General features: G+C 37.3%; 1 protein-coding gene across 1 annotated transcript in view; it reads left to right on the top strand.

Annotated features, from left to right (window-relative positions):
* Positions 1-27,873, top strand: part of LOC123386979 (coiled-coil domain-containing protein 171-like) — a 98,826-nt gene that overhangs the window by 47,706 nt on the left and 23,247 nt on the right. The window contains exon 6 of the mRNA XM_045073488.1: positions 16,260-16,391. Within this exon, the coding sequence (XP_044929423.1) occupies positions 16,260-16,391 (132 nt within the window). The remainder of the gene's footprint in view (positions 1-16,259; positions 16,392-27,873) is intronic.

Here is a 27,873-nt window from a genome sequence, read left to right as displayed (position 1 = left end):
GCGCAGGGCTCGATCTCATGACCCTGAAATCATGACCTGAGCTGTAACCCAGAGTTGGACGCTTAACTGACTGCACTGCTCCACCCAAATGCCCCCAGACGTTATTTCCTTTCTTGCATTTTAAAGAACTTAAACATTTGGAGATCTTAAATATTTGGGTTTTTTTTTTGAAAAGCAATTACATTTTATTGATATTTGTCAGTTATTTAGAATTTGAGTATAGCTGACACACGATGTTACATTAGTTTCAGGTGTACGACATAGTGATTTGACAAGCCTATATATATATACTGCCATACTCACCACTGGTGTAGCTATCATCTGTCACCATACAATGCTATTACAGCATTATTGACTATATTCCCTATGCTGTGCCTTTTATTCCTGTGACTTTTTCATTCCATAACTGGAAGCCTGTATCTCTTCAGCTCTTGCCACTTTTATTCAATGTAGTACTAGAAGTCCTAGCCACAGTGATCAGGCATGAAAAACAGAGGCATCCATATTGGTTGAAGTTAAAAGAGGTTAAACTATCACTATTTGCAAATGACATGATACTATACATAGAAAATCCTCAAAACTCTAACAAAAAACCTACTAGAATAAATGAATTCGCTAAAGTTGTAGGATACAAAATTAATACCCAGAAATCAGTTGCATTTCTATACACTAATAATGAAGTAGCAAAAAGAGAAATTAAAAAAAAGAACACTATTTACACTTGCACCAAAAAGAATAAAATACCTAGGAGTAAACTTAAGCAAGGAGGTAAAAGACCTGTACTCTAAAAACTAATAAAACACTTATGAAAGAAGCTGAAGGTGATGCAAACAATTAGAAAGGTATTTCATTCTCATGGATTGGAAGAATTGATACTGTTAAAATGTCCATATTACCTAAAGCAATCTAAAGATCCAATGCAATCCCTATCAAAATACCAACAACATTTTCCACAAAACTAGAACAAATAAAACTGAAATTTGTATGGAACCACTAAAGACCCTGAATAGTGGAAGGAATCTTGAGAAAGAAAAATAAAGCTGGAGGTGTCACAGTTCCAGATTTCAAGATATATTTGTTAGTCTTTAAACTTGATACATTACCTTCAACTTTTCAAATCCTGAAATTATATTATACAAAGCAGTTTGACGGGATATTACTTTTTAAATCCCATTTGGGACCAATACTAGTATGTAATAAAGAAGACCAGTCATCTTTTTTTCTTAAAGATTTTATTTATCCATTTGAGAGAGAGAGTGAGAGAGAGCATGACGGGGGGAGAAGATCAGAAGGAGAAGCAGACTTCCTGTGGAGCTGGGACCTTGATGCGGGGCTCAGTCCTGGACTCCGGGATCATGACTTGAGCCGAAGGCGGTGGCTTCACCAACTGAGCCACCCAGGCACCCCAAGGCCAGTTATTTTCATCTAAAGACATACCTCATTTCAAAGAAACAGATATTTTATTTTAATTATATGTAAATATATGTATGAATATATTATGGCTTTTTAAATGTAGGTCAGAAGTTAACCTTTTATTAAGAAACTTTGTTAGACTAATTTCAGGTTATTGGGGTCAAGAAAAATAGCAAGAGAAAACAAGATCACAATTTTCCACGAGGTGCATTTTTTATATACACACTTCTTTATTTAGTTGAATTCTCAACTGTTTTGAAAAAAACCAGAACTATTGAACTTTAAAAGAAAATCACCATTTTAACCATTTTAAAGGGTACAATTCAGTAGCTTTCAGTGCATTTACAGTGTTATGCCACCATCACAACTATGTGTTCAGAATATTTTCTTCACCTCAGAGAAACCCAGAAGCCATTAAGCAGTCCCTCCCATACCCTCTTACTCCATTCTGTGCATTGTCTTTTTACTTTCTCAGCAACATTCTTTGATGGACAAAAGTTTTTTAACTTTGATGAAGTCCATTTTTTTTCTTTTGTTAATCATGATTTTGGTTTTAGATCTAAGAAAACATCGCCAAATCCCCGGTCATGAAAAAATCCCCTATGTTTTCTCCAATGAGTTTTATAGTATTAACTCTTACATTTAGATTTTGGTCCATATTGAGTTAATTTTTGTGTATGGTATAATTCAGACTGAATTTCATTCTTTTACAGGGCTATCCAGTTATCTCAGCACGATTAATTAATTTATTTTTCCAAAGATTTTATTTATTTATTTGAGAGAGAGAGAGAGAGCGAGCAAGCCCAGGCACAAGTAGGGCATGGGAGTTGGGAAGGAGCAGAGGGAGAAGCAGACTCCCTGATAAGCAAGGAGCCTGATGGCAGGGGTTGCTCCCAGGACACTGAGATCATGACCTGAGCCCAAGTCAGATGCTCAACCAACTGATCCACCCAGGCGTTCCATCCCAGCACCATTTATTAAAAAGACTTTTCTTTCCCCCATTCGGTACTTGTGTTGAAAATCTGTTGACTATGGATGTTTAGTTTTGTTTATGGACTCTCAGTCCTGTTTCATTGATCTATATGTTGTCTATCCTCATATCAGTACCACACTCTTTTGATCACTGTAGCTTCGTAGTAAATTTTGAAATTAAGAATTTTAAGTCTTCTAACGTTGGTTTTTTTTTTTTTTCCCAAGTTTTTTTTTTTGGGACTTTTCAGGGTTCCTTATAATTACATATAAATTTTAGGATCAATTACATATGATTTTAGGGTATGAAGAAGGAGGCAATTAGAATTTTGATAGTATTTCCATCTTAATATTAAGTGTTGTAATCCATGACATAGAACATCTTTCCATTTATTTAGATTTTCTCTGATTTTTTTCAACAACTTTTGTAGTTTTCAGTGTACAAGTTTTGCACCTTTTTGCTTAAATTTATTCCAGAGTATTTTATTCTTTGTGATGCTGTTGTACATGAAATTATTTTCTTTTTTAAAAATTTTTTTAAGTTTATCTATTTGACAGAGAGAGAGATCACAAGTAGGTAGAGAAGCAGGCAGAGAGAGGGGGGAAGCAGGCTCCCTGCAGAGCAGAGAGCCTGATGCGGGACTCGATCCCAGGACCTTGAGATCATGACCTGAGCCAAAGGCAGAGGCTTAACCACTGAGCCACCCAGGCACCCCTGAAATTATTTTCTTAATGTCATTTCTTGGTTCTTAATTTCTAGCATTTAGAAATATGACTGATTTTTATATGTTGCTTTTGTGTCCTGCAACTTTGCTGAGTTTTTTAGCTCCAATAATTTATTTTGAGGATTCTTTAGGATTTCCTATATATAAGATCATATTATCTGCAAATAAAGATAGTTTTAGTTCTTTCTTTCTGATTTGGATGCCTTTGTTTGTTTGATTGTTTGTTTTTTTGGTTTTGGTTTTCTTTTTTATTTTTTTGTCTAATTGCCTGGCTAGTACTTCTAGTCCTGGCAATGAGATGAGAACAGATATCCTTACATTCTTCCTAATCTTAGGGGGAAAGCTTTTGGTCTTGCACCATTAAATATGATGTTAGGAGCATGTCCTTTATCAGACTAAGTTCTTTCTGTTTGTAGTTTTTTGAATTTTTCTTATCATGAAAGGTTATTGGGTTTTGTCAAATGCTCTTTCTATATCATATGAAATGATCTTTTTTTTCCAGTTTTCATACTACTAATGTTGTGTACTACATAAATTAATTTATATATGTTCAGCTATCCTTGCATTCCTGTTATACATACCACACTTGGTTATCATGTATAATTACTTGAATATGTTGCTAGATTCAATTTGCTAGTATTTTTTTTTTTGAGGATTTGTTGTCTATGTTCATATGGTATATTGGTCTACAGTTTTTTTGTGATGTCTTTGTCTGGCTTTGGTATCAGGTAATATTGACCTCATAGAATAAGTTAGGAAGGGTCCCTTCCACTTCCTTTTTTGGGGGGGAGGAGGCGTTTGAGAAGGATTTGTGTTAATTCTGTAAATATTTGATAAAATTTACCAGTGAAGCTATCTGGTCCTGGGATTTTCTTTGTTGGAAGTTTTCTGCCCTTTTTTTTTTTTTTTTTTACGATTTTATTTATTTATTTAAACAGAGAGAGATCACAAGTAGCCAGAGAAGCAGGCAGAGAGAGGAATCAGGCTCCCCACTGAGCAGAGAACCTGATGCCGGGCTTGATCCCAGGACCCTGAGATCATGACCTGAGCCAAAGGCAGAGGCTTAACCCACTGAGCCACTGTGGTGCCCCATTTTCTGCTTATTTATTAATTCTTTTTCCTTGTAATAGATTTATTCAGATTTTCTGCTGCCTTTTAAGTCCATTTTTGTGGTTTATATGTTTCTAGGAATTTGTTTAGTTCATCTAGGTCACCTAATTTGTTGACATACATTGTTCAATTCCTTAGTATTGTTTTTATTTCTGTAAGGTCAGTAGTAGAGTCTTCACACTTATTTCTTATTGTGGTAGTTAATTAATCTTATTTTTCTTGGAAAGTCTAAGGTTTGTCAATGTTGTTGATCATTCCCAGGAACCAAATTTGGTTTTCTTAATATGCTCTGTTATTTTCTTATTCTCTATTATCTCTGCTTCAATCTTTATTACTTTCTTTCTTTTGTTTGCTTTGGGCATAGTTTGTTCTTCTTTATCTATGTCCCTCAGGTAGAAGTTTAGATTATTGATTTGAGATCTTTCTTCTTTTTTAAAATGGGCATTTGCAGCTAAAAATTTCTGTGTGAGCACTACTTTCATAGAAGACTGTGTTTTGGTATATTATGTTTTTGTTTTCATCCATCTCAAAGTATTTTCTAATATCCCTGTGATTTCATCTTTGATCTATTCACTGTTTAAGCATGTGTTGTTTTATTTCCAAAATATTTGGAGATTTTCCAAATATTTTTTGCTTTGGCATTCTAATAAAATTCTGTAGGATTTGAATAGCTACCTTGTTTGATTTCAGTTCTTTTAAGTTTAAAGTTTGCAGTATGGTCCAGAATATGGTCTGTCTTGGTGAATGTTACTGGTACATTTGAAAAGAATGTGTATTCTGCAGTCATTGTATAGAATATTCTATAGATGTCTAGTATGTTGATTTACACTGTTGTTCAGCTCTTCTAGTTCCTTGGGTATCTTTTGTGTAGTTCTACCCATTAATGAAGTGTGATTTTGAAATCTTCAACTATTATTGTTGAACTATTTCTCTGTTCATTTGTGTCAGAGTTTTATTTGAAATTATATAGGAAAAAAGAGTTACAAATCAAAACTACATTATTACTGATTTTATTTATACTTGTTCAGTTTCCTTTGCTGGTGATCTTTATTTCTTCATGTGAATTTAAGTTACTGTCTGTTGTCCTTTCATTTCAGGCTGAAGCACTCCCCTAGGACATTTCTCTTAGGGCAAGACTAGAAGTAGTGAATACCCTCAGCTTTTGTTTATCTTGCAACGGCTTAATTTCTCCTCCCCCCACTTTTTTTTTTTTTTTTAAAGATTTTACTTATTTATTTTAGAGATAGAGAAGAGACAGAGTGAGTGAGGGGAGGAGCAGAGGCAGAAGCACAAGCAGACTGCATGCTGAGTGCACAGCCTGATGTGGGACTTGATCGCACAATGCTGGGATCATGACCCTGAGCTGAAATCAAGAGTTGGATGCTTATCCGACTGAGCCAGCCAGGCACCCCTTTCTTTCATTTTTGAAGAATATTTCTGTTGGATATAAAATTTTTGGTTGACAGTGTTTTCCCCTTTAAGTGCTTTGAATATGTCAACCTTAGTATTTCTATTTGGTTCCTTTTTATGCTGTCTATTTCTTTATTTATATTTTCTGTTTTGGAGGATACTACTCTCATGGTTTCCTTTGGTTATTTGTACACAGTTTCCTTTAACACTAAGCATATTTAAAATAATTGATTTAGCGTCATTGTGTGGTAAATCCAATGTTCAGGCTTCCTGAGTTCCTATTAGTTTCTGTTTTTCTTATGTACGTGCTATACTTTATCTTTTTGCATACTTCATAGCTTTTTGTTAAAAAGTGAATATTTTGTATAGTGCAATGTGCGAACTCTGGAAATCAGATTCTCCTCCATCCCTGGTGTTGCTTGTTGCTGCTTATTCTAGTGGTTATTATTTGTTCAGTGACTTTTCTGAACTAATTTTTTCAGTTTGTTGACATACGGTATTATATGGAGTTTCAGATATATTACATAGTGATTTGACAATTCTGTACATGACTCAGTGCTCACCATGATAAGTGGTCACTGTCACATTATTACAATATTATTGATCATATTTACTATACTATACTTTTCATTTCCATTTAAAGTCTGTATTCTTTATCAAGTATGGCCACTGAAATCTCTGTTCTGTTAACTTCATCATCTGCTGTTGTTTCAACAGAGATTTCCTTAAATGCTGAGATTCAGGTGCTTTTTCCTTGATTAAGTTTTTGCTTGGTTGCTGTAAACTTTCAGTTAGTTTCTAGAGTTCTGAAAAAGTTGATTCTGACAAATTTTGTCAGGGTAGTCACTGTTTTTTTTAAAAAGATTTTATTTATTTACTTGAGAGAGAGAAAAGAGCAAGGGAGAGAGCACAAGCTGGGGAGGGGGGAAGCACGCTGAGAGAGAGGGAGAAGCAGGCCTCCCACTGAGCAGGGAGCTGGACTCTGGGCTCAATCCCAGGAATTCGAGATCATGACCTGAGGCAAGAGCAGACGCTAAACTGACTGAGCCACCCAGGTGCCCCAGGGTATTCCTTTTTTGTGTGTGTGGAGGGACTGACTTTTGGAGTTCCTTATTTCACCATTTTTGCTAACATCATTCTCTAAAGTCATATACTTTTATTTGCCTAATAAATATACTAGTAGGTTTCTAATATTACTGATAATATAGACTCTTAGGATTGATTTTTTTCTTTAAATTAAGAGACTCTCCAAACATGCTTTAGTATTTCTATTGTGAGAAAAGGAGGAAAACTACAATAATTATATTAGAATATAATTCTATATTCTATAGAATTATATTAGAATATCGAATTAGCCTTCAGGGTAAGGTAATGACTGGATGTATAGGATAATATCCTAATTATTTAGCATTAGATATGAGAAAATTAAGTGTTTCTTGGGTGCTAACCAAATGTTTAACAGAGAGATGTCTTGATTTATTATAGCTGGAGGTAAACATAAGTAAATTTGGGTAAAATTGGAATGTAGAGAAGAGTGAACTTTTTTTGGTAGTCATTCTGAGGCAGTTAGAGACTCCTTGAGTCGTATATGTTTGGAAGTATTAATGATAGTGTTTCCTGTGTATGATTGTAGTATACTATGAACTTTAAATGTACCTCTGAACATTTAGGGAGAAATCTTAACTGCCTTTTCAGTAAAATGTCTAAAAGATAAAATAGGAAGTCAGAACCCGGAAGCTTCAAAAGACTTCAGAGGACCTTGCGTCTATAAACCCTGTAAATTTATCAGGCTGACTGATACTGGACAATAGCTAGGAAGTCACAGGAGTTTTTGCTGATATCCTTTGAGATTCATTTCTACCATAAAGTTACTTAAAATCTCTTATCCAGTTTTTAATAAGAGCAGTTGAGTTCTACAAAAGTTTTAAAAGTATATGTTATATGCCAGGAGCTGTACCAGTCTTTGGAGAATCAACCAACCAACCACAAAAAACCCCACTATATATATATATGTATATATATATATATACATATATATATATTTATGAATGAAGAGAGAAAGAGAGACCATAGTCTGTGTGTATGTGTGTGTGTGTGTGTGTGTATGTATGTATGTATATCTATATCTACATCTACATTGATATCTATCTTTCCTTTCTCTCAAGGCAGAGGCACAGATAATTCCAGTATACCATGGTAAATAAGCATCCATTAGATATAGTTCCACACCCATGCAGATGGACTTACTCATCTAGGAGGCATACTCAGAAATCCCACAGGTTATCTGAAGGTTTCTTAGAATTAATGCCTGGATGGGGCTTTGAAGTGTGAAGAAAGGTGGGAAAGGTGTTCCAGTAGAGAGGATAGTGTGTGTGAGGAACCGCATGGAAGTGTGAATATCCAGACATCTTCAGTTCAGCAGGAAGTGCAAGGAGAGTACAAGAGAGGAGGCTGAATGAGGTACTTGGAAGCCAAGTCATTAAAGTTGTTTTTTTTTTTTTTTTCGCCATTCTAAGACCCTTGAATTTTTATCATGGTGGCAGTGGGAGGAAACTAGGGTTTAAGCTTGGCACTGATATGGTCAGATTTCCTTACTGAATCTGGGCTCTGGAGGGCATATTTACAGACTGGATATCGTGAGTAATGAAGGTGGTTTTATGACCCATGGTTTTGTAGACTTGATGGAAACAGGAGAAGGTCAGACCAGGGCAGTGATGATAGGTGGTGTTAGAGGAAAGGATGTGAAACTTATTTAGTAAAATAGTGAATGAGGCTGAAAAAGCCAGGGGAGGATTCCTCCCAGGATGAGGAGTGTGATTGGCTGATGGATGTTGGAAATACAAGAAGAGGAGCAGGCTTTTATTTTTTTGTAGGGAGAAGAAGGGAGACAGTGATGAGTTTTGTTTTGGAAATACCCAAGTTTGAAGAAAGGTGGGATGATCAGCAAGATATGTGAGTCTGGACCTAAGGGAAAAAGTCAGGCTAAAGATAAAGGTTTGAGATTGATTAACGTAATACTCTGGCAAAGAAAGAAGGCAGTATAGCAACTGACAGGAGAAACAAGACATTACAGATAAATGGGAAGCTAGCAAATGCATTTTGAGAGATTAATTATGCCACCAGAGTTTGGAGTCCTTGAGGGATGGAATTCTGTCTCCTTAATTTTTATATCCTCAGCATCTATCACAGTGCCTGGTACCCAGTAGGCACTTAAGGAATGTTTGTCGAATGAGTCAAATTCTACCATCACCTAGTCCCTAAACAAAGCTGAAGCCATCTCTGTATTTCAGTGGAGGTATTGCTGATATTGCTTTATTTGATTGCTAAAAATAGCATGTATATTTATTTTGCCTAATCAAGAGCTAGAGGAATAGCCTAAATTTGATTAGAAGAACGTCTCTAGGAAAGAGGGGTGCGCTAGCAAGAATTTACAGGGTGTGATAGTCCTGTTGCAACCTGTTTTTAGCTGGTTCGACTCTTAAGAAGTAGAAAGATGAGAACTTCTTTTGTTAGAGTGGACTGTGGAATGGATTAGAGTCCAACAGAATCTGATAGTTGAAGACACTATCTTGCCAAATCTTTAAATGTGATTTTATAATCTTATCTTAAAGATGGCTAACCCAAATATTTGATTATACATAGTTATCTTTTGATTTTTAGTTTTCAGTGAATTTATAAAGAATGGATACATCACAGAACAGCTTTTAATTTATAGAGCTGGCAGTCTTTTAAAAGTCAAAATATGATTTAATGCCTCCCAAAACCCAAGTTTTAGTGACTCATTAATGACTCTTTAAATGTTACTTGTGGTCTTGGAACTCCTCCACATTCTTAGTTTCTGGATCCTGGTTCTGAAGATCAGCTGTGCAGGACATTACAGGTGTTAGCCCAGCTGGCTTGCTGATGACAACTCTGTCCGTATAGCTGTCTTGTGTGTCATCATTCATATTGTTCAGTGTCATTCTGACCTAGCCAAGCTAAAAATGGTACTCCAGCTCAAGAGGGATTTAAAAACCTTGACAAATGAAAGATAAGATGCTACAGAATGTCATGTACGTGTGCTTAACAGGTTTTAGCCTAAACACATCTAAATGGCTAATTTCAGTTGTGCCCTGGCCTTTATCCTTTGCAATAATTTACCCTAGGAAAAAAAAATATTTCCTAGGAGGACTGTTAACAATGCATAAACGTATTTTTCTACACTCAAGTATGGGTTTGGTGTTTGTTTAAATAGCTCAAGGTCACAGTAATCTGTTTGTGGGGTACATTCTATGGTGTATAACCTACACCGGAGATTTATCATGCTGCCCAGTGCCTTTAGAAGATGTCCGTGATCAAATCACCCTCTCCTACAGCCTGATAATTTGATTGGAGGGCTCAGTTTTTCAGATCCTTATTGGGATGTAGCCAGCTTGCTAATTTGATTCATGAGATCCATTTTCTAGGTCCATAACTGGGATGTAACTATTAATGCATGGGGTGATGGCGGTGGTGGATTTGCCCTCTTTTCCTGGGTGACAGCAGCCGGCAGTCCTTGGAGCTTTCTGGCTCAGCTCCAGAGTTGCAGGTTAAGTTAAAGAACCTGCCAGCAAGAGAAGGCTAGTTTCTTACTTCCTTCTTTTCCAATGATGAGTGCTTGTGTTTGCTGCAACGTCCATGGAGTGTCCGCTTCTGCTGAGTGCCAGGGTCTCCTTCCCGTGGGTGTGGGGCACAGCTGGAACTGCTGCATGTATCTTGGGACATCATAGCCTGGAAATCTTCCGTGTGAGATGATGACAGTGTATAAGGATGATTGCTGCACAGGTAACTTGTCTGTCAGTGTAACTGTGTGTGTGTGTGTGTGTGTGTGTGTGTGTGTATGTGTGTGTGTGGCCATGGGAGAAAGAAAACACAAGTGAAGGAGAATGCCCACAGGTCCAGGAAAACTCCTGAGGAAAGGAAGGATGTTTGAATAATAGTCCCCATTACTTCTCACAAAACTACTTTTATGCAACTTACACATTTGTGGTAAGATTGCCAGACAAGGGACCAAGGCAAGTTAAAAAAATATAGTGTTGTTGTTTAGGTAGGGAATGGAAAAATTACCAAAATCCTAAGCAATTTGCTCAACTGTTAACTGTTCATTATAAATATTAAGAGGCACTAGGAATTAGTGCTAAGAGCACTGGACTCAGCATCCTTGTTTTAAGGATGTTTCTGTTTCACTGTTTCACAAGGTGGATGGCGGAATCAAGGGAGGTAGTATGAAGAGTACTTTGAAAAGCAAAAAGTACTTTTGAAAGTACCAATGGTACTATTAATGGAAGTACTACTCTCTGTCTATTTCATTATCAGATAGTTAAGGAAAAGGTAACAGACAGATGAAGATGTCCACTCAGATGTAATTCTTCGATCCTTGAATGTCATTTCCATTGTGTTGGCAAGCTTAAAGCCCTCCTTCTCTCAGTAGGCACATAAAAGAATCCTGGAGCTGCTAATTTTATATATATATATATATATATATATATATATATATATATATATTTATTTATTTATTTTTTTAAATCATATTCTTTCTTTTTCCTGCCTTGTAGAATTTGGGAGTTTGGAATGACATTCTTATTTGATCACATACTACCACGATATATAACCACTCTGTATGCACCATGGTTTTCTTGCTAACAGTGTCCTTACCAAGTTAATTCTGGCTGATGCTCTTCTCTGTTTACAAAAGGCTCTCCAGTATGCCTATTCTACTTGTTTAACCAAATTTTATGTTGATTAGGTATGAGAGGATGTGCCAGGAAACTTAGACCCAGTCATGTTGCATATCAGACTACATAAAACCTGAAAGTTTATCAGGAGATAGTACACTTATTTTATGAAACACTTGAGAAAAATAAGCCAGAAGGTGTCTGTGGAATGCAACCCTGTGGTACTGATAGAAGGTTCACCTGCTAGAAATTGTTGAGATATTCTCTGGTGAGATGTGGTTATTTAAAAAACTTGACAGCTGGTGAAAAATACTGTCTTTCCTTCTGTACCTTTAAGGCAGAAGACGGCCAACATTTTCTGCAAAGGGTCAGACAGTAAATATTTTAGGCTTTGTGGATCGTATGGTCTCTGTCTCAACTATTCAACTCTGTCATGGTAGCAGGAAGACAGCCAAAGACAATAGGTAAATGAATGGGTGTCATGTGTTCCAATAAAACTTTATTTACAATAACAGGCGGTGGGCTGGATTTGGTTCCTGGGCTGCTGCTTTCTAGTGCAGAGGTTGAAAAATAGTGTATAGTCTGCACGAGTGTAGGAAGACAAAGAGAGAAGGGAAAGCCGGAAGGAATCAGTGGAGGTGGAAGGAAGGGCAGAGAAGGGCGTGGGACAGAGGAAGGTAGGGAAGTGGAAACAAAGTAGAACATGAACACAGGGTGGTAAGAAAGGAGGTCACAGGAAACACTGTAGACCATGATCTCTTCTTGATGACACTGTCTGTGGTCAGAATGTTCATTTTGAAGCAATGGATGCCATACTAGATTGGAGTAAGTAAGATTTTAGCCAGCTCAAGGGTATGATGTGAAATACTAATTATCACTTACTTTCCCCAGATTTAAGATTCAGGCACTATGTGTATCTTTTTATGTAGTAAGCATACCTGAATTTCTATCTACAACCCTACTACTTCTTCCTTAGTGTCCTGGTGGTAAAAACATAGCTAGTGCCACATTTTGTGTGTGTGTGTGTGTGTGTGTATTTTCATTTGGAACATTAGGTGTGAAGGGATTTATAGCTGTGTGTGATATGACATGCAAGTTCATGTTTTGAGAGTTGAACAGTTTTTCCAAAAATGACTAATGTAATCTCAGAGTTGATCTGTCCACCAGGAATAGCTTTTTTTGTGTTATGGTGGGAGTACAGAAAATTAGAAAACAGATTGGAGGCTTGTGAGTAAAGGCCAAGCAGAGGAATAGGAACACGGGTCTTCTGAATCACTTCAGTCTGGAACTCGAGTGTGAGGATAAAATAAATAGATATTTCATACCGTGTTTTGACTTCTTAGAAAGTATCATTTATTTTTCTCTCTCCACCTCTTGTTACTTTTGTGTCTTATGGCATATCTGTTAGAAATATGTGCTTTCTGAAAGTATGTAATAGGGAAGGGAGAAAGCAAACTACTTTCCTAAACATCAAAATTTCAGAGTATAGTAATGGAGGTATGTTTTCTTTATTCTTTGTCCAAATATTATGAAATTGAACAGCTATATAGAATGTTGTAAAAATGTATGCAATTTGGCAAATGAGATTTATATTGTGAAATTGTATGAAAAAATTCGTTAGGTTAAGTATGGACTGTTACCCATTTTGAAATAGAAAAACATTATTATATACATGTTATCATTCATAGCTATAAATACAGTGAAATGGGTATCAAATCATAATTGAAGGATGAATAATGATGTGCTATAACAGAATTAAAGACTGACTTTTGAAATCATAATTTGAGTTCGAAATTTGAAATTGTCGTTTAATGTACAGACAGGTGACAATGGTGGTTTTCATCTTTCTTAGTGCACACACTAAAATCTGTATTTTCAAAGGTGAGCCTACTTCTCCTGTTAGGGAAAAAAGTGATTTTATTATTTTAATATTGTTACTTCAGAATTCTTTTGACAGTAAGGAAGTTTATTTTAGATTCTTGCATTTGAAAGGAATCATTTTATATCCAATGGACAGTGTTTCCCGAGGAAATCTCACTTACCTCTGTTCTAATTTTGGTTACTTTGTTCTCAGGCTGCCTGTTCTGTTTTTCATAAACAAATTGAATGCAGTACGGGGTGAATCTTTTTTCTTACTGTTCTGGGTTGAATCTCTTTCCCGTTTATCCTGTTCACCCTCTGAAATTCAGGCTTGCTTTCTGCGCTCTTCTGAACAGTCTCATCTTTCACCCTTCATGTTTTCCTGTTCCCTGTCACCTTCCCTTCCTGCTTCTTTGCTGCTGGTTGTAATTTTACTTGTCCTCTGTCACTGTTTTGTCTTCTCTCAATGTGCTGTTTTCACTCCCTGTACCCCTGACGATAAAAACATTCCTAACTGATCCTTTTTTTAAGGGTGAGAGAAAACTTCTAGAAATATTTGGAGAACATTTTGGATGCCTTCTCTCAAAGTTCTGGCTTAATTTACTCTTAAATCAACTCTTAAAATGTAGTAGAAATATTTGTGATATTATGTGTGTTATGTAACACTCTCTCTTGATGGCACCGCCCCTAGTCTCAACACCTTTACAATTAAATGAAAGTATTAACACACGCATATTAAAATAAAGTTGTAATTATGATGCCCATTATTCGGTTTAGCAAAATAACTGGATTTTGAGTTTTTCCCCTCTATTTAATATAAAGAACACTTTAATCTGGCAAATTAAATAATGTTGTAGTGAGAATGTTAATTTGATAAGAAGTCCCAGGTTTAACCAAATGCCCCAGCTTCCTGTTGTTCAGTGAGTTTATTTAGAGACTATAAAATGTGGCTTACTGTTCCTGTATGTCAAGCTTCACAGTTGAAGTTTGGTGCCTGATAATCACCGGGTTCAAGGACCTCCAGAGCTGGAGCTGTGTTGTGGATTATGCCTCCATTGCTTATGGTGCTCCCTCCCCCTTTGCCCATATTAGCAATCTGCTTTTGTACTTTGACTTCCAGGATTTCCCTAGTGAATTTTGTCACAGAAAAAAGAGAATCATCAATATCGCAGTTAAACTTGACTTTCAAAGCTAATAGTATCTCATTTGGGGGCTCAAATTTAATAAATTTTCTTTGATTCTGGGTGAGTTTTTAAACATCAAACAATGAATTGGCCAGGGTGCAGTAAAATATTTAGATCTATTGACTATGGTTCAGAAGGGTAGAAGGCAAAAACACTAGTGGTTTGATGTTGATAAATTCTCAGTACCTTAATCCACATTAATGTTTTCTTTTATCTGAGTGTGCATTGGTGACCACAAAAAGCAGGAGAAGGTATCCATACGTATAAAATATAAAACCTAAAGCAAATGTATTTGTAAAATATGATTTATTTTGTTATGTTTAAGTAAGTTAAAAGCATTCTCATCCTGACTGAGGACTCTGGAGAATGTTTGTTAGAGATAAAGAAACGTTCTGAATTGGGACTCCGGTGTGCATACAGTACTCACACCATTATAAAAATTGCATTACAGTGTATGTTTTATAGCATACATTTGACATTCACTTATTGACAGAGCTACTTCTGTTCAACTTGGGAGTATAAAGATTTTTATAAGCATAGATTAGCATGAACAATTAAAGATGGCATCAAATGTTTGTGTGTGTTTGCTGGTTTAAGGAAACTGTATGCAGTGTGATAGTTCATTCATAAAATTAGAAATAATTCAAACAGGTTTTGGAAGCTTCCCAAGTCGAATAGAAAAGCGAAGGAGAGGTTTCCTATCTTATATTGTTGCCAAGTTACATTTGAAGTTGCTCAGGGAAAAGTGGGGATATAGACAAATATGTTTGAGCAATTAGTGCTATTTTTTATAGTTCTTCCATTCTTGACGGTTACTACTTCAGCAAAAACACTTTTGACCCTGTGGCTTTAAGCTGGTTGCATAATATTTATCCAATATATAGTAGCAAAGAGATACATTTTTAAAACAGTCAGGCATAAGGAAAGTTAGAAAATATACCTACATATGAAATCTACTATCGTTAAACTATATAGTTAAAAACGAAAGCTCACCGATCTTAGGAAAACTAGGCTGTGAAAATCTTAAAGCTCTTACTAAGTTTGGAAATTAAAAATGAAAACAGATCTGTTTCTGAGCATTTTTCTTTTTATCTACGTGTAGTATATGGGGTGTAGTTTCTCTTTTGTCCAGAAGGTGGCAGTGTAATATCAACTGCCTGTGATCCCTATACTGGCTAGAGAATTGGTATTTCTCCCGTATCTGTGATATGTTTGTATTGTTACCTTTATGAATACTTAAAATATAGTACAAATACCACTGCTTTTATTCGTTATCTTATTTAGAAGTTGCGTGACTGAGTTGGTTTATATGCATTTAATCGTTAAGACTCAAGTTTAGTCAGAAGGAAATGGGCAAATAAACCCTCTGCTTGGTATATTTTTAAGTCTCCTTCTGTGTTGAGTCTGTTTGTTTTTATTCCAGGGTACATATTATTGAAGTTTTCGTTTCCAAGACTAGCACCTAATAACTATCTTGTCTGATATATCAGTTAATACCAGTTAAATGAAACATGTTATTAAGAAAGTGACAGTAATTAGGAGATCGCTGTTTGTTTTTGATTTTTGTGGGTATTTTTTTCCCCTTCTTTCTTTTTTTCTTTTGAGGGTGGAACAGTGAAAAAATAATTCAAAACCTCTTGATCAGAAGAGCTCCAGTGACTCTTCTTCCCTCCCTCATTTCAAGCAGGAGGATGCTTTTTCTTCTTAACATTCTCCCCCAGCACTCTGAATTAGAGATTTATTTGCAACGAAAAATCAATTAGTCCTAAATTTATTCATGGATTTCAGGTCCAGCGATCAATGCAAGTCCACTCAGTGGGCTCAAGGGGACCCAGTTCATCCCAGTTAATGTGTCTGAAGGGGAATTACCATTGATGCTGTTTTTTTCCCTTTAGGTCAGAGATCAGATCTCGCTGTCACGGACTGCGGCAAGCAGGAATGACTTCACCCTGCAGCTACCCAGACTGCACCTGGAGACCTTTGCGATGGAGGGGCTCAAGGGCGGGCCAGAGGTGGTAGCGTGCCAGGTTAGAGTCTAAATAACATTGTTTGCTCCTGAGACGTGTGGAAAAATAAATTGCACTAACTGGAGAGAATGAAAGCCTCCAAGTATTGTGAATAACCCAAAGGAGATGCAAATAATTTCTCTTAATTTTTCTTCCACCGTGGAACACTATTTCTCAAATAATTGTTTTTCTTTTTTTTTTTCCCCTCTCACAGTCTCGAAATAGCCTATTAAATAATCCAGAAAAGTTATTATTATTTTTTTTTACCAAGGAAAAATATGTGTTTTACAGCTAAGTACAGTATGTAAAGAACATGCTTTCCTGTCAGCAGAGGACAATAAGACACTAGGCTGTTATCTCTCTAAGCTCGTCTCAATTTGTAGCTCTTATTGTTTTAAAATAAATCACTTTCAGTAAAATTATCAGGAGAGATATTTGAAAATTTTCAATGTTAATTCCAGAGTAGAGCCAACATTTCTTATGTGGCAATGTAATGTAAGCAACTGTGGAACCAAACTGTCCTTGGCATTGAGGAGCATTTATTTACCCTTAATTTTTAGTTTTAACAGACAGTGTGATATGTGCAAACTGGGTTATTTCATTTATAAAACTCCCAAGTACCAAATTGTGAAACCCCAAGTAACTTTAAGATAAACTTAATAAAGAAAATCTTTTCAAAAATATACTCATTTTCAGATGCTACAGATTCTTTGTAATCGAGGCTCCTACTGGGTTATTGTGAGCATTTTTTTTTCCTTAGGGTTAAGACAGTTTTTTAATTGGACAAAACAAAATTCGATATGTGCTTTATTCACCTTTTAATGCCTAATGCCTTTATTAGAGAAACCTATCAACATCATGTAAACTATAGGAAGCTTGATATTTCAAAAGAGCTTGTTCTGATTCAATAGCAGTCCAGATTTTTCAGTGTATCTAAAAGAGAAATATCTCCTAAAACTCAGTTTCTGTTTCACATTTTGAGGTTTAAAGTAAACTTCATCATTCTTTAGTTTATGACCCCGTGAAATTTTAATTTTGTACAAAATTAATGTCAGTGCAAGTGGGCTATGTTAATTTTTTTCTACTTGCTCCATACCCTAATTTAATTTGTTATTAGTACCCAAATTAATGCTTTACAAAGAAAGAATACTCATTTCTCTCATTAGATTATCCACTAATGTATTTAAAATAAATATGTGATGTAAAACTCAGCATAAAATATTTTTATTTTCAGTTACAGGCTAGAATACTGTACTGTTATTTAGCACAAGATTAAGATGTACATTTTAAATTTGATTACCATTCTTTATGAATTCATTGTAACCACAAATACAATGCAATCTGAGATTTTTCTAGTGACTGTAAAATAATCCTTTACTTGGTTATCTTGATTCAGAATCTCAGAGGGCTTAGTACTCGTCATAATTCACAAATAAAGACTTCCCCAAACCATGGATTTGGGTGATTTGGAAAGAGACTGATCCTCAGAATACCATATTTTGGCGGCAAAGCACAAGCTCTCTTTGGTCCTGATGTCAGTGAATAGCAAGAAGGAAATGGAGAGACGCCTATTTCAAACTGCTGTCTTTCCAAGTTCTAATAAAAATACTTCTGTGCATCTCTAATACCTAAACACTTGGGCACATTTTGCACTGACATGTTGTGATGTACACTGCAGGTTAGTTGTCCATATTGTACTTTAGTATTGCATGCAGAGAAGAACACATGATTTGGATCATAATATTTTTTTTTACACAGACACACAAACGCAGACAGACACACAGACGCACGCACAGAATTGGTGATAGGCTTTGGAGTACTCAGAGAAGAAAGGCTCTGTAGTGTCAATGACCTTAATTTTAATAAGAACAGCTGCCATTTCAGTGAGCATTTACTATGGAGGTTGTATCATGCTTAGTTCTTTATATACGTCATGTTTAACTTTCACAATGGACCTGTCCGAAAATGGTGTGTTATATGTCACATGACAGATGGCATCGTTTCTATTTTATAACTGAAAAACAGCAACTACAACAGGGACCGCTCCTCAGATCAACAGCAAGTAAGTGCCAGGGCCCAGAGCTGAATTCAAGCAGAGCTGTGTTTGACTGCACAGCCTGAACCGGGAAAATCTGATACTAGAAGACAATCTAGACACGGTGTTAAATGGTAGCATACAGCCTTTGAGATGTATAGTGGGATTTTCCTTCCATCTGCAAAATGCACATTATGTCTCTGTGTAAGATGCCAGTCATGGTTTATGCTGTGTTGTGGACAAATTCACAGGTAAAAAATTTTGTTTCCATGTGACAGGCTAATGTTAGGGCACACTACTTTCCCCCTTTTTGCAATCTATAAATATGTATAGTTATGCTCAGTGGGACTCCGTATTTAGGAATTCAGTATTTGTTTCACTTTATAGTCTGTGCGCCTAAGTGGACTGTTTAGAGAGCACATGTCCTTTGATTATGTTGAGGAGAGGGTCGCTGTGTGGGACATGGCAGGGGATGACCATTTGGCCAACCCAGGCCACCATCATCTGGAGCCATGGGAGCTGCCACTGTCCGTCTTTCCCAGCATGGGAAGCTTGGTTACAGGTCTACCGCTGGATGGAGGAAAAACCATGAGCATGCGTGAAGGGGCGAAGAGAATCACCCTTTCTCTCCAGACCTGGAAGCCCAGGTGACTGGTGCACTCCTACAGCAGAAAACCCAGTTCAGAAAAATGTAGTCTCTGAGCTCTGCTAGTTTTTAGCTTCAGTTCTCTCGGAAAAGCATAGTCTTACCAATTTCTTGGGCTTGGAGGAGGACTGAACTAGGCAATGCATGTAAAATAGAGAACATAGTGCCTAGCAGGAAGAGAGGGCTGTTAGGACTGCACGCGTAATGGGGCCCTTGTCAAGATGAAGTTCGCAACAGAAGCTTGTTTTCATTACTTTTAAGGGTGTGTGTGTGTGTGTGTGTGTGTGTGTGTGTGTATTTTGAGGAATGGTTATTTAGGATGTTTTTCTCTGTATCTTTCCATTTGGTTCTTTTACTCTTCCTTGTTTACTGTTTCTTCCAAAGCTTTAAATAATTTTGATGAAGAGCCACATTAGTTCCCTATTTACTTCTTCATGTTACTTGATGTTCCCGTGAGGCCACGTCTCCAATGAAACCCTTTGTCTAAGCTCCTTTGGCTGGTCTGGAACTATTATTACCTGTTCTTGTATCTCCCAAATATCGCTTATTAGTCTACTAGGAAAAAATTAAAACACCTAGATTAGACAAGTTAGCTTTAGCTGAAAAGTCCAGTACAACGTGAACGCAGAGAACTTTTTTGCAAAAAATATTCATCCCACATTTTATAAAGGTAGTACCTGTTACTTGTTATCTTATACTTCGAGTTGTTTTTCCCCCAATGAGAAGGCTATGCGATGCATTTAATATCCGGCAGTTATTAGCAGGTATGTGATAAATGTTTGCGTCTCTACCCCCATTCAATAACACACAACAAAGAGCAGTATCAAGAGTTAACATGTGCTGAGTACTTTTGCTGTACCAGTTACTTCGCTAAGCGCTTTACATTTACTATCTCCCCTCGTCCCCACAACAGCCACATGAATAAGTGCTCTGATTTTATCTGTTTTATAAAGGAAGGAGCTAAAGTTTATTGAGATTCAGTAAATTGCTAAAGATTACCTATCCAGTGAATAGGGTCCATTCAAGCCTTTAATCTTGCCTTTCTGTCTTTTGTAAACCATGGTTTGTGTGCGTGTGTGTGCGTGTGTGCACGCTTTAAAATGGTCAAGAGGGGCAAAGGTAGGGGATGTCTGTAGAATACAGTTTCTTTGGTGAGGACATAGTGGAGAGAACAGAAATCCAGAAGAAGCCTAACTGGGCAAGTTACTTACATTGGGTACTTCAGCCTCTTCATCTGTGACACGGAGATCACGGAAGTCTGCAAATCATCGTGTCACTGGGATGATTCAATGAGTCAACACATCTAAAGTTCTCCGAGGGACAGGACGTTGTAAACACTCGGTGTCTGTTAGCTGTCCATGGACAGGAACTCCTCGCTGTTTTGTTCACTGTGGCATGATTTCTTTTTTGGATAAAAAATAAGTGGAACGGTTGTATCTAAGGTTATGCCCCTTCTCAGGCTTTGATACACATTCCCCACTTTTCCCAGGAAAAGACTTCCAGGTTACCCGAAGTGACTGACTTCTCTTAGTCCTTTAGTTTCCTCCTTAAAGTATGGGTCTTTATTTTCCATTACTAAGGGGAAGTGTTACCTTCTTACAGTTTAGATCTTCCCTTTCAGATGGCCATTCTTAGTCGGTTCTTAATTTACAGAGTTCAGCCCAAGAGTCTCCATGGGGAGGTAGAGGGGGCATATTGTGTGACTGCTGTTTGTTTCGCAGATACTGTTTTTCATTTATTTCTGGGTGCATAATGCTGCTTTGAATGTTGGAGGTTATTAGAAATCTGACCTTTTTTGGTAAGTGGGATCATTTTAGTAATAAGGTATCAAAAAGGTTTGGACGTTTATCTAAAGTTGTTGTATCTACGAGAGTTTGTGCGACTCTCTTTAAATTCAAATCAAAACATCTTTTAAGTTAAAAAACATAAAATGATTTTAAACTTTAGGTTGTGGGATCAAATAGAATGTTGAAATGCTACCTTCTTCAAAGGTTAGAAGGTACTGTCCAGAGAAGAGAAGAGCTGTTTGTTAGGGAAAGACAATTAACTGGAAAAATCATATAGTTCATCTGAGAATAAATGCATTATGATGAAAAGTGCCACCTTCCTTCTCACCTGTCTGCTTGAGGGCTGTAGTCCATAGTTCCACAGAATATAAATTGTGCCAACGAAACCTTTGAATAACCTAGGTTTGAGGCCTAACTTGCAGATGAATGTAAAAATTAGTGTCTGCTTTTTCTGTTGATACCAGGGAGAGTAAATGGCATTTTCTGAGGTAGTTCTGAGGTAGAATATTGTCTGAGGTGAGTTGTCAGAATAACATTTTTGTTATTTGCTACGGAAAAGTTTAGAATTCTAGTGGTGCCAGGGTGGCTCAGTCAGTTAAGCATCCGACTCTTGATTTCAGCTGACGTCATGATGTCAGGGTTGTGAGATCAAGCCTTGCATCAGGTTCTGCCTTGGGCTTAGAGCCTGCTTAAGACTTTTCCTCTTCCTCTCTCTCAAAAAAAAAAAAAAAATTAGAATTTTACTCTGAAGTTTGAATAATGTGCCAGTAGACATTAAATTTCTTCAAAATCTCTCCTGGTAGAACTGTAAGCAATGCTAAGTGAGAAAAAATAGAATGTTAAGATGTTCATGTGTACAGAGGACTCATTTTTTAAGGTTGTGTTACAAATTGGGATAACAATTATTAAATAATTAAGTAATTGGATTTAAATATTGGTTGTAGTCATTGTGAATTAAGCCTCGAGGTCCTTGATCTGTATCTTCTAAGATTTTCATTCTTGATGACCAGGAAAATGTAGTAGTATGTCCATCATTATTAGAGCAGTTTGCTATCATCACTTGTCTTCTGACGCCCCCCCCCTTCCTCCTTGCTTCCCTTCTTCTGCATCTTTGATCTGCACTTAGCTTTGGGGGCTGTAAGGGTGGTAGTTGTGTGGGGGAGGGGAATGCATCAATCAGAATTCTAGGGCAGATTCGATGTATGCTTTGTTTGTTTTTTTGGTCCATATATTTTACCAGGTGATATACACTACCATTCTTTTCTTTGTCTTTATACTTTGTTTTTAAAGATGTATTCTAAAAATAGGTATTTTTTTAAAAGATTTTATTTATTTATCTGACAGAGAGAAATCACAAGTAGATGGAGAGGCAGGCAGAGAGAGAGGGAAGCAGGCTCCCTGCTGAGCAGAGAACCCGATGCGGGACTTGATCCCAGGACCCTGAGATCATGACCTGAGCCGAAGGCAGCGGCTTAACCCACTGAGCCACCCAGGCGCCCCGGTATTTTTTTTTTTTTTTTAACTGTTATTGTTAAAAACACAGTCTTGGGCACTAATAGCTAAGATTTCTAAAATAAATGTCTATAAAAGGAGTTATAGGGGTGCCTGGGTAGCTTAGATGGTTAAGCATCCAACTTGATTTCCACTCAGGTCATGATCTCGGGGTTGTGGGATCGAGCTCCATATCAGGCTTTGGCCTCAGTGGGGAGTCTGCTTGAGAACTAGCTCTCCCCCTCTCCTCTGCTCCCCTTCCCACTCTCCCCCCAAAAGCTAGGAGTTATAGAAACTTCTTTTTAAAATATTTAGCAGATGAGACATTTTACATCTTCCATCATGGATTTTTTTTTTTTTTTTTTTTTTTTTGGGGGGTTGGTGGTAGTCTGAAACCACGGAAATTTTTTGGTCATTTTTGGGACTTTTATCATTGCCTTTGCCTTTTGAAAATGATGGGATGACAGATGAGGACAAGGAAATGCATAAAGCTTCTGCTACAGAGAATCTCATACTGAGGAATCTTGTAACTCCTTACTCCTTAACTCAGCTGAAAATATTCATGAATTAGTCCTTCTGGGCCTGATCTGGTATCAGTGATCTGAACTGATGCTAAGTAAAATCTGATTCTTTACAAACTCAGCAGGATTCATGAAGTCTTTTTTCCAGTTTTGTTTTTAATCATTTCTTCCCTTGTTTATTCTAAGGAAGAATAATTAGGAAGAGATAAAATCATAGGGGAGTCAGTATGCCAGAAGTCAGAAGAGGCAGCTTTATTGGAAAGTAATAGAGCTGGCCATTGGACAGATGGAGCCCTTCCCCCATAGATACAAATTGCACAGGTAGCTGGAATTGTCATTATTTTATCCGATGTGTTTTTTGCAAGGAATGCACTGTTGTCCTTTCTTGTGAAGGACGAATAGGCTGGAAGTGCTCCTGGCATTCCAGGCTAGAATCACTATTTTCTGTGAGCTCTCGGCCCTCAGCTCTTCGGGTGCGTCAGCTTCTCTCCTGTGACACAGAGGTGATGACACCGGCCCCGCTGCATCCTGGGGCAGTCCAGAAGGTCACAGGACGTCCTTGAAAGAAGTGTGAAGATTAAACCGCACTAATAGATATTTACAAAACTGTTTTCCTTTGAATATTTGGCCTAAATGTTCCTTGATCAGGTGTGCGCTCGCTTAGGTTTCAACTTCTGGTGGAGATTTTTGTCCTTCTAAAAACAAGCAAGGCAATCAGATCATAGGGAAGCTGGCAACCATGAGCCCGCAGTCTCTGTCCGTCCTTGAGTTTGCTGGAAACAGCATGTTGATCAGAATGGGAATTACTTAACGGGAAGTAATGGGAATTACTTTCTCTCTTTGGAAGAGAGAAAAAAATTCTGTTTGCGTGGAAAGAGGCGAGCAGCTTCCTGTTGGAGAAAGCCTATGCGGAGAGTCAGGACGCGGGGATTGAAGCCCGGACTGTACGTTCCGCGTGGAGCCCCCACTTCCTGCGCAGACGCTCTTCGCTCGGAGGGTGGTGGGGAGCGCAGATGGCATGACGCGCATGCGCGGGGCTTTTTCCGCTGTAAAATGCTGTCAGTATCGCGTGTGTCGGACTGAACTGCAGAGGGGCCTGGGGGCAGGACGAGGGACTTAGGTACATCCAGGAATGTTTTAGCGTTTCAGCTCTTGGAGGTTTTTGTCCGAAGATTTGTTCAATGCAACGTTCACTCTAGTAACCGAGCACAGTGTTCACAATTTTAGTGTTCCCTCGCATTTCAGTAGAAAGCCATGGTGAGCACTTTGAATGTACTCCTATTCGAATAATTATTATACAAAGTAATTAAGGAATTACTAGTGTTTTCATATTTTTTTGAACTCTGTGGCGTTTATTAACACCATTTTTTTTTTTTAAAGAGGGGCTTCGAATCCCATCTCTGAAATGGTGACAGTAGAAAATACTGTGAAATGTTTCAGACACATTAGTCAAAAACAAACAGAACCACCAAACATGAAAGTACAGAGGTTTTTTTTTTTTTTTTTTTTTTTTTTTTTTTTTTTTTTTTTTGGCTACAACGTTGAGCTACAACATTAGCTCAAGGCAGAAAAGCTGCAAAGTGATATGAACATAATTTCTTTGTCATTAATGTTAAGAGGCAAAGACTGAATCCCAAACCTGACCCTTCCTCTATCTTTCTTTTTTCATTTTTGCAGCCTATTTAAGTATAACCTCACTAGATAATGCCTCTTACTACTTATTATTGAGAGACCGAAGCCTGTGAGCACTTGAACTTTCAAGTACTGCCACAGAACTGCTCTTCATTTTAGCTACTTGGACAAAAAACAGTGTTTGATGGACTGACTAGGTGAAGACCTGGAAAAGGAAGGGTTATCTACAAATTGAGTGAGTTTATTATGGCTTAGTGATTTGCTGATTGATTTCATTTGCTGTCAGTCGAGGCTCTCTTAATGTCAGTTTTCTTTGCATAATGCCTCGAAATAAAGACTGATGAAGTTCTTCAGATTGATGCCGCTTATATAAACTGACCCTGATTTGCCCTATTTTACATGACAATTTAAATGACGGCACTTAGAGGAAAATACAGCAATGAATATGCAACTTAAGGATTAAGGGAAATGCAGTGAATCATTCAGTCTAAAACTAGGTACAAAAGTAATTTCTGGTAATAATTCCACAGATGCCTTAAGTTTTATTAAACAGACTGTTATTACTTTGAAGTGTGTGTATGTGTGTGTGAGAGAGAGAGAGAGAAAAGAAATGGGGGAGGGTGTTGAATTGAAAAAGAACTGAAAGTGATCCTAAATCTTTTCAAATTACGGTAAATCTTCCTCTCCCCACTTATTTAAACTTGGAGTTAATCAGAATCACAGTGTAAAAAATGTTTTATTTGAGGTTGCATAAATGCTGTAATTTAAGTAACCAATGAAATGTAGGGTGAGTAATTTTGAAGCTTTTAAATGCTTTTTGTCGGTTTCAGAACCTTCTAGTAATAGCAGATGTAGCTTCCATCCTCCCCCCATTCCCCCAAATGGCCACAAGTCTCAACATACAGGCTAAAAAGAGGCCTAACTTTCAGGCGGCAGACTAACTTAAGAAGTAACCCAATGAGGAAAACATGAAATGCTGACATTTTCACTCCTTTTCTGAGTGAGGGCTCTTTAACTCACACTTTCCCCTTTTCTCTGGGGAGTAGATGATACCACTTCACTGTACAGGGCACTGTTTTATTTAGAGTATGGTTTATAGTTCATATTAGCTAATGTGAACCTGACTTGGTGTAACTTCATGAAGATCGGAAGGAGGACACAGTGGCGCCTGAGTAGCCCCGTCGGATGAGCATCTGACTCTCCATCTCAGCTCAGGTCTTGATCTCAGGGTTGTGAGTTCAAGTCCCACATTGGGCTCCATGCTGGGTGTGGAGCCTACTTTTGAAAAAAAAAAAAAAGAAAAGGAGGACCTAGAAAACAAGTCTATGAAGGGGGTTCTGCTTGTGGGGTGGGGGCTTCGCAAACTGACACTGAGGCCTAAATGGAATCTGTGACATATTTAAAAGAGGCACATGTTCTATATTTGCGAATGAGGCTTAAGATGGCCATCGGGCCTTCGATCTTTGGTCGACTGTTAGCTGATGGAACGGTTTGCCCACAAAATTTAAAGTCTAAAAGAAGAAACTCTATGTTTTCAATCTTTCTAAAATTTAGAAGGAAATTATGATGAAATGAAAACATGTATATGTGTAACTTTGTACATGTATTAAGTTATAGGACAAAATAGGAAAAAATAATCTTTATGAGGTATTTATTAGCACACTGTCTTATGCAAAGCTGCCAAAAGATAGCAGGCATTAATATTGCTATTATTATCATTATTAGTTTTTTTAGAGAGAAAAAACATGTACGCTCATGAGCAGGGAGCGGTGGTGGGGGGGCAGTGGAGAGGGGTAGAGGAAGAGGGAGAGAGAGAATCTGAAGCAGTCTCCATTCCCAATACGGAGCCCAACATGAGTCTCTATCTCACTACTCTGAGATGAAATCAAGAGTCAGACGCTTAACTGACTGAGCCACCCAGGCACCCCAGTCATGATTATTATTATCAAGACACTATGTGTGAGTTGAGAGATGTTACAATTCTTCATCAAGTGAAAAGGAATTCTTTGAAAGTTTTGCGTTTCTCATGTTCTTACCAAGTTTATAATTACTGCAAATTAAGAGGTTAGGTGATTTCTTGTTAGCATTAAGCTGCAGATAAAACAATGACTGATAAAAGGTAAATTCAGGGTCCATTACAGATATTTTCCTTATTATGTCTTCGTGGTCAGCAGATCTTGAATGTTAACATCCATGACTAAGAGACAAATGATCACAGGTAAAACCTTAGTGAAAGAATTTGTTAATACAGAAGTTACCAGTTTATTAATATGAACATGAATGTCCACTTGGATTGCACTTAAAACACTTACTGTACAAGATAGTCATGTCCATCACATTTCTCTGATTATAGATTCATAGCAATCTGAATAATTACTTAAACATAAATCTTAAATCTTTAGATTTGCTAAGTGACAGTTTAAAAAAGAAATTTATATATAAACTAACAATACAAGCTAGAAATCTTTTGAAAAATCGCTCTCTGGCACATCAAATTTTATACACATGTGTATATATAGATCACTTTTGTTATCAAAAACATGGCACATGCAATAATATTCATTATAAGTATTTCATTATACTGAACACACCCAAGTTTCTTAAATTTTTTTTATTTATTTAAATTCAGTTAATCAGCATATAGTGTATTATTATTTTTAAAAAAGATTTACTTATTTATTTTAGAGAGAGAGGGAGCATGCCCCCCTTCCCCTGCTCTCGCTCTCAAAAAGTTTTTGATTTGATCTTGACATCCTGCCTTAATTTTTGCATGGTTGTAATAATTGGCAGGTTAGCTGGAAACTACGTGTGTGTGTATGTGCATGCCTGTGTTGATTTCTGGCTCCGTTGTAACTAGCAGAATATTGTGTCCGAATTTTACAATAAATTTAACAATAAATCGTTAAATAATTTATTAGAAGCATTGTGCTTGTCATATCTATGTACTCCAGTGAAATCATGACCGTATGAAAGTAAGTAGGGATAGCAACAATCCCAGATGATACATTTGTTGTTTTTTTTTAATAACATGCAAGTAGTTTGTCATCCTTCAGGCCCACAACTCCAGTCTGAAACTCTGAGTTCCACCACTAAAGCCTGGAGACTGGAAGGTAAAAGCCCTGACCTAACCTAGTCTTGTGGGGACTCATGAGAAGAACTGACACGAGGCCCTGGACAGTCTCGGTTTCTCCCCCTTGGTGGGATTACTCCAGTGTTTTGCTGTAGAATGGAGTTGATTAGCAGGCGCTGGCCTAGATCCTGAGTTCGGGGCTCCTTCACATGTGGTCTATGCCCCATATTTCCCAAATCCCCAAACTCCCGAGCTCCAAAATACATCTGGTTCCAAGTTTTCAAATAAGGAATTATGGGAACCATACCAACATTGTGAAAC

Source organism: Mustela putorius, unplaced genomic scaffold (genome assembly GCF_011764305.1).
Source record: "Mustela putorius furo isolate JIRA1106 unplaced genomic scaffold, ASM1176430v1.1 tig00537241_pilon_pilon_pilon, whole genome shotgun sequence".
Taxonomy (NCBI): domain Eukaryota; kingdom Metazoa; phylum Chordata; class Mammalia; order Carnivora; family Mustelidae; genus Mustela; species Mustela putorius.
This window is presented reverse-complemented; position numbering and strand designations above follow the sequence as displayed.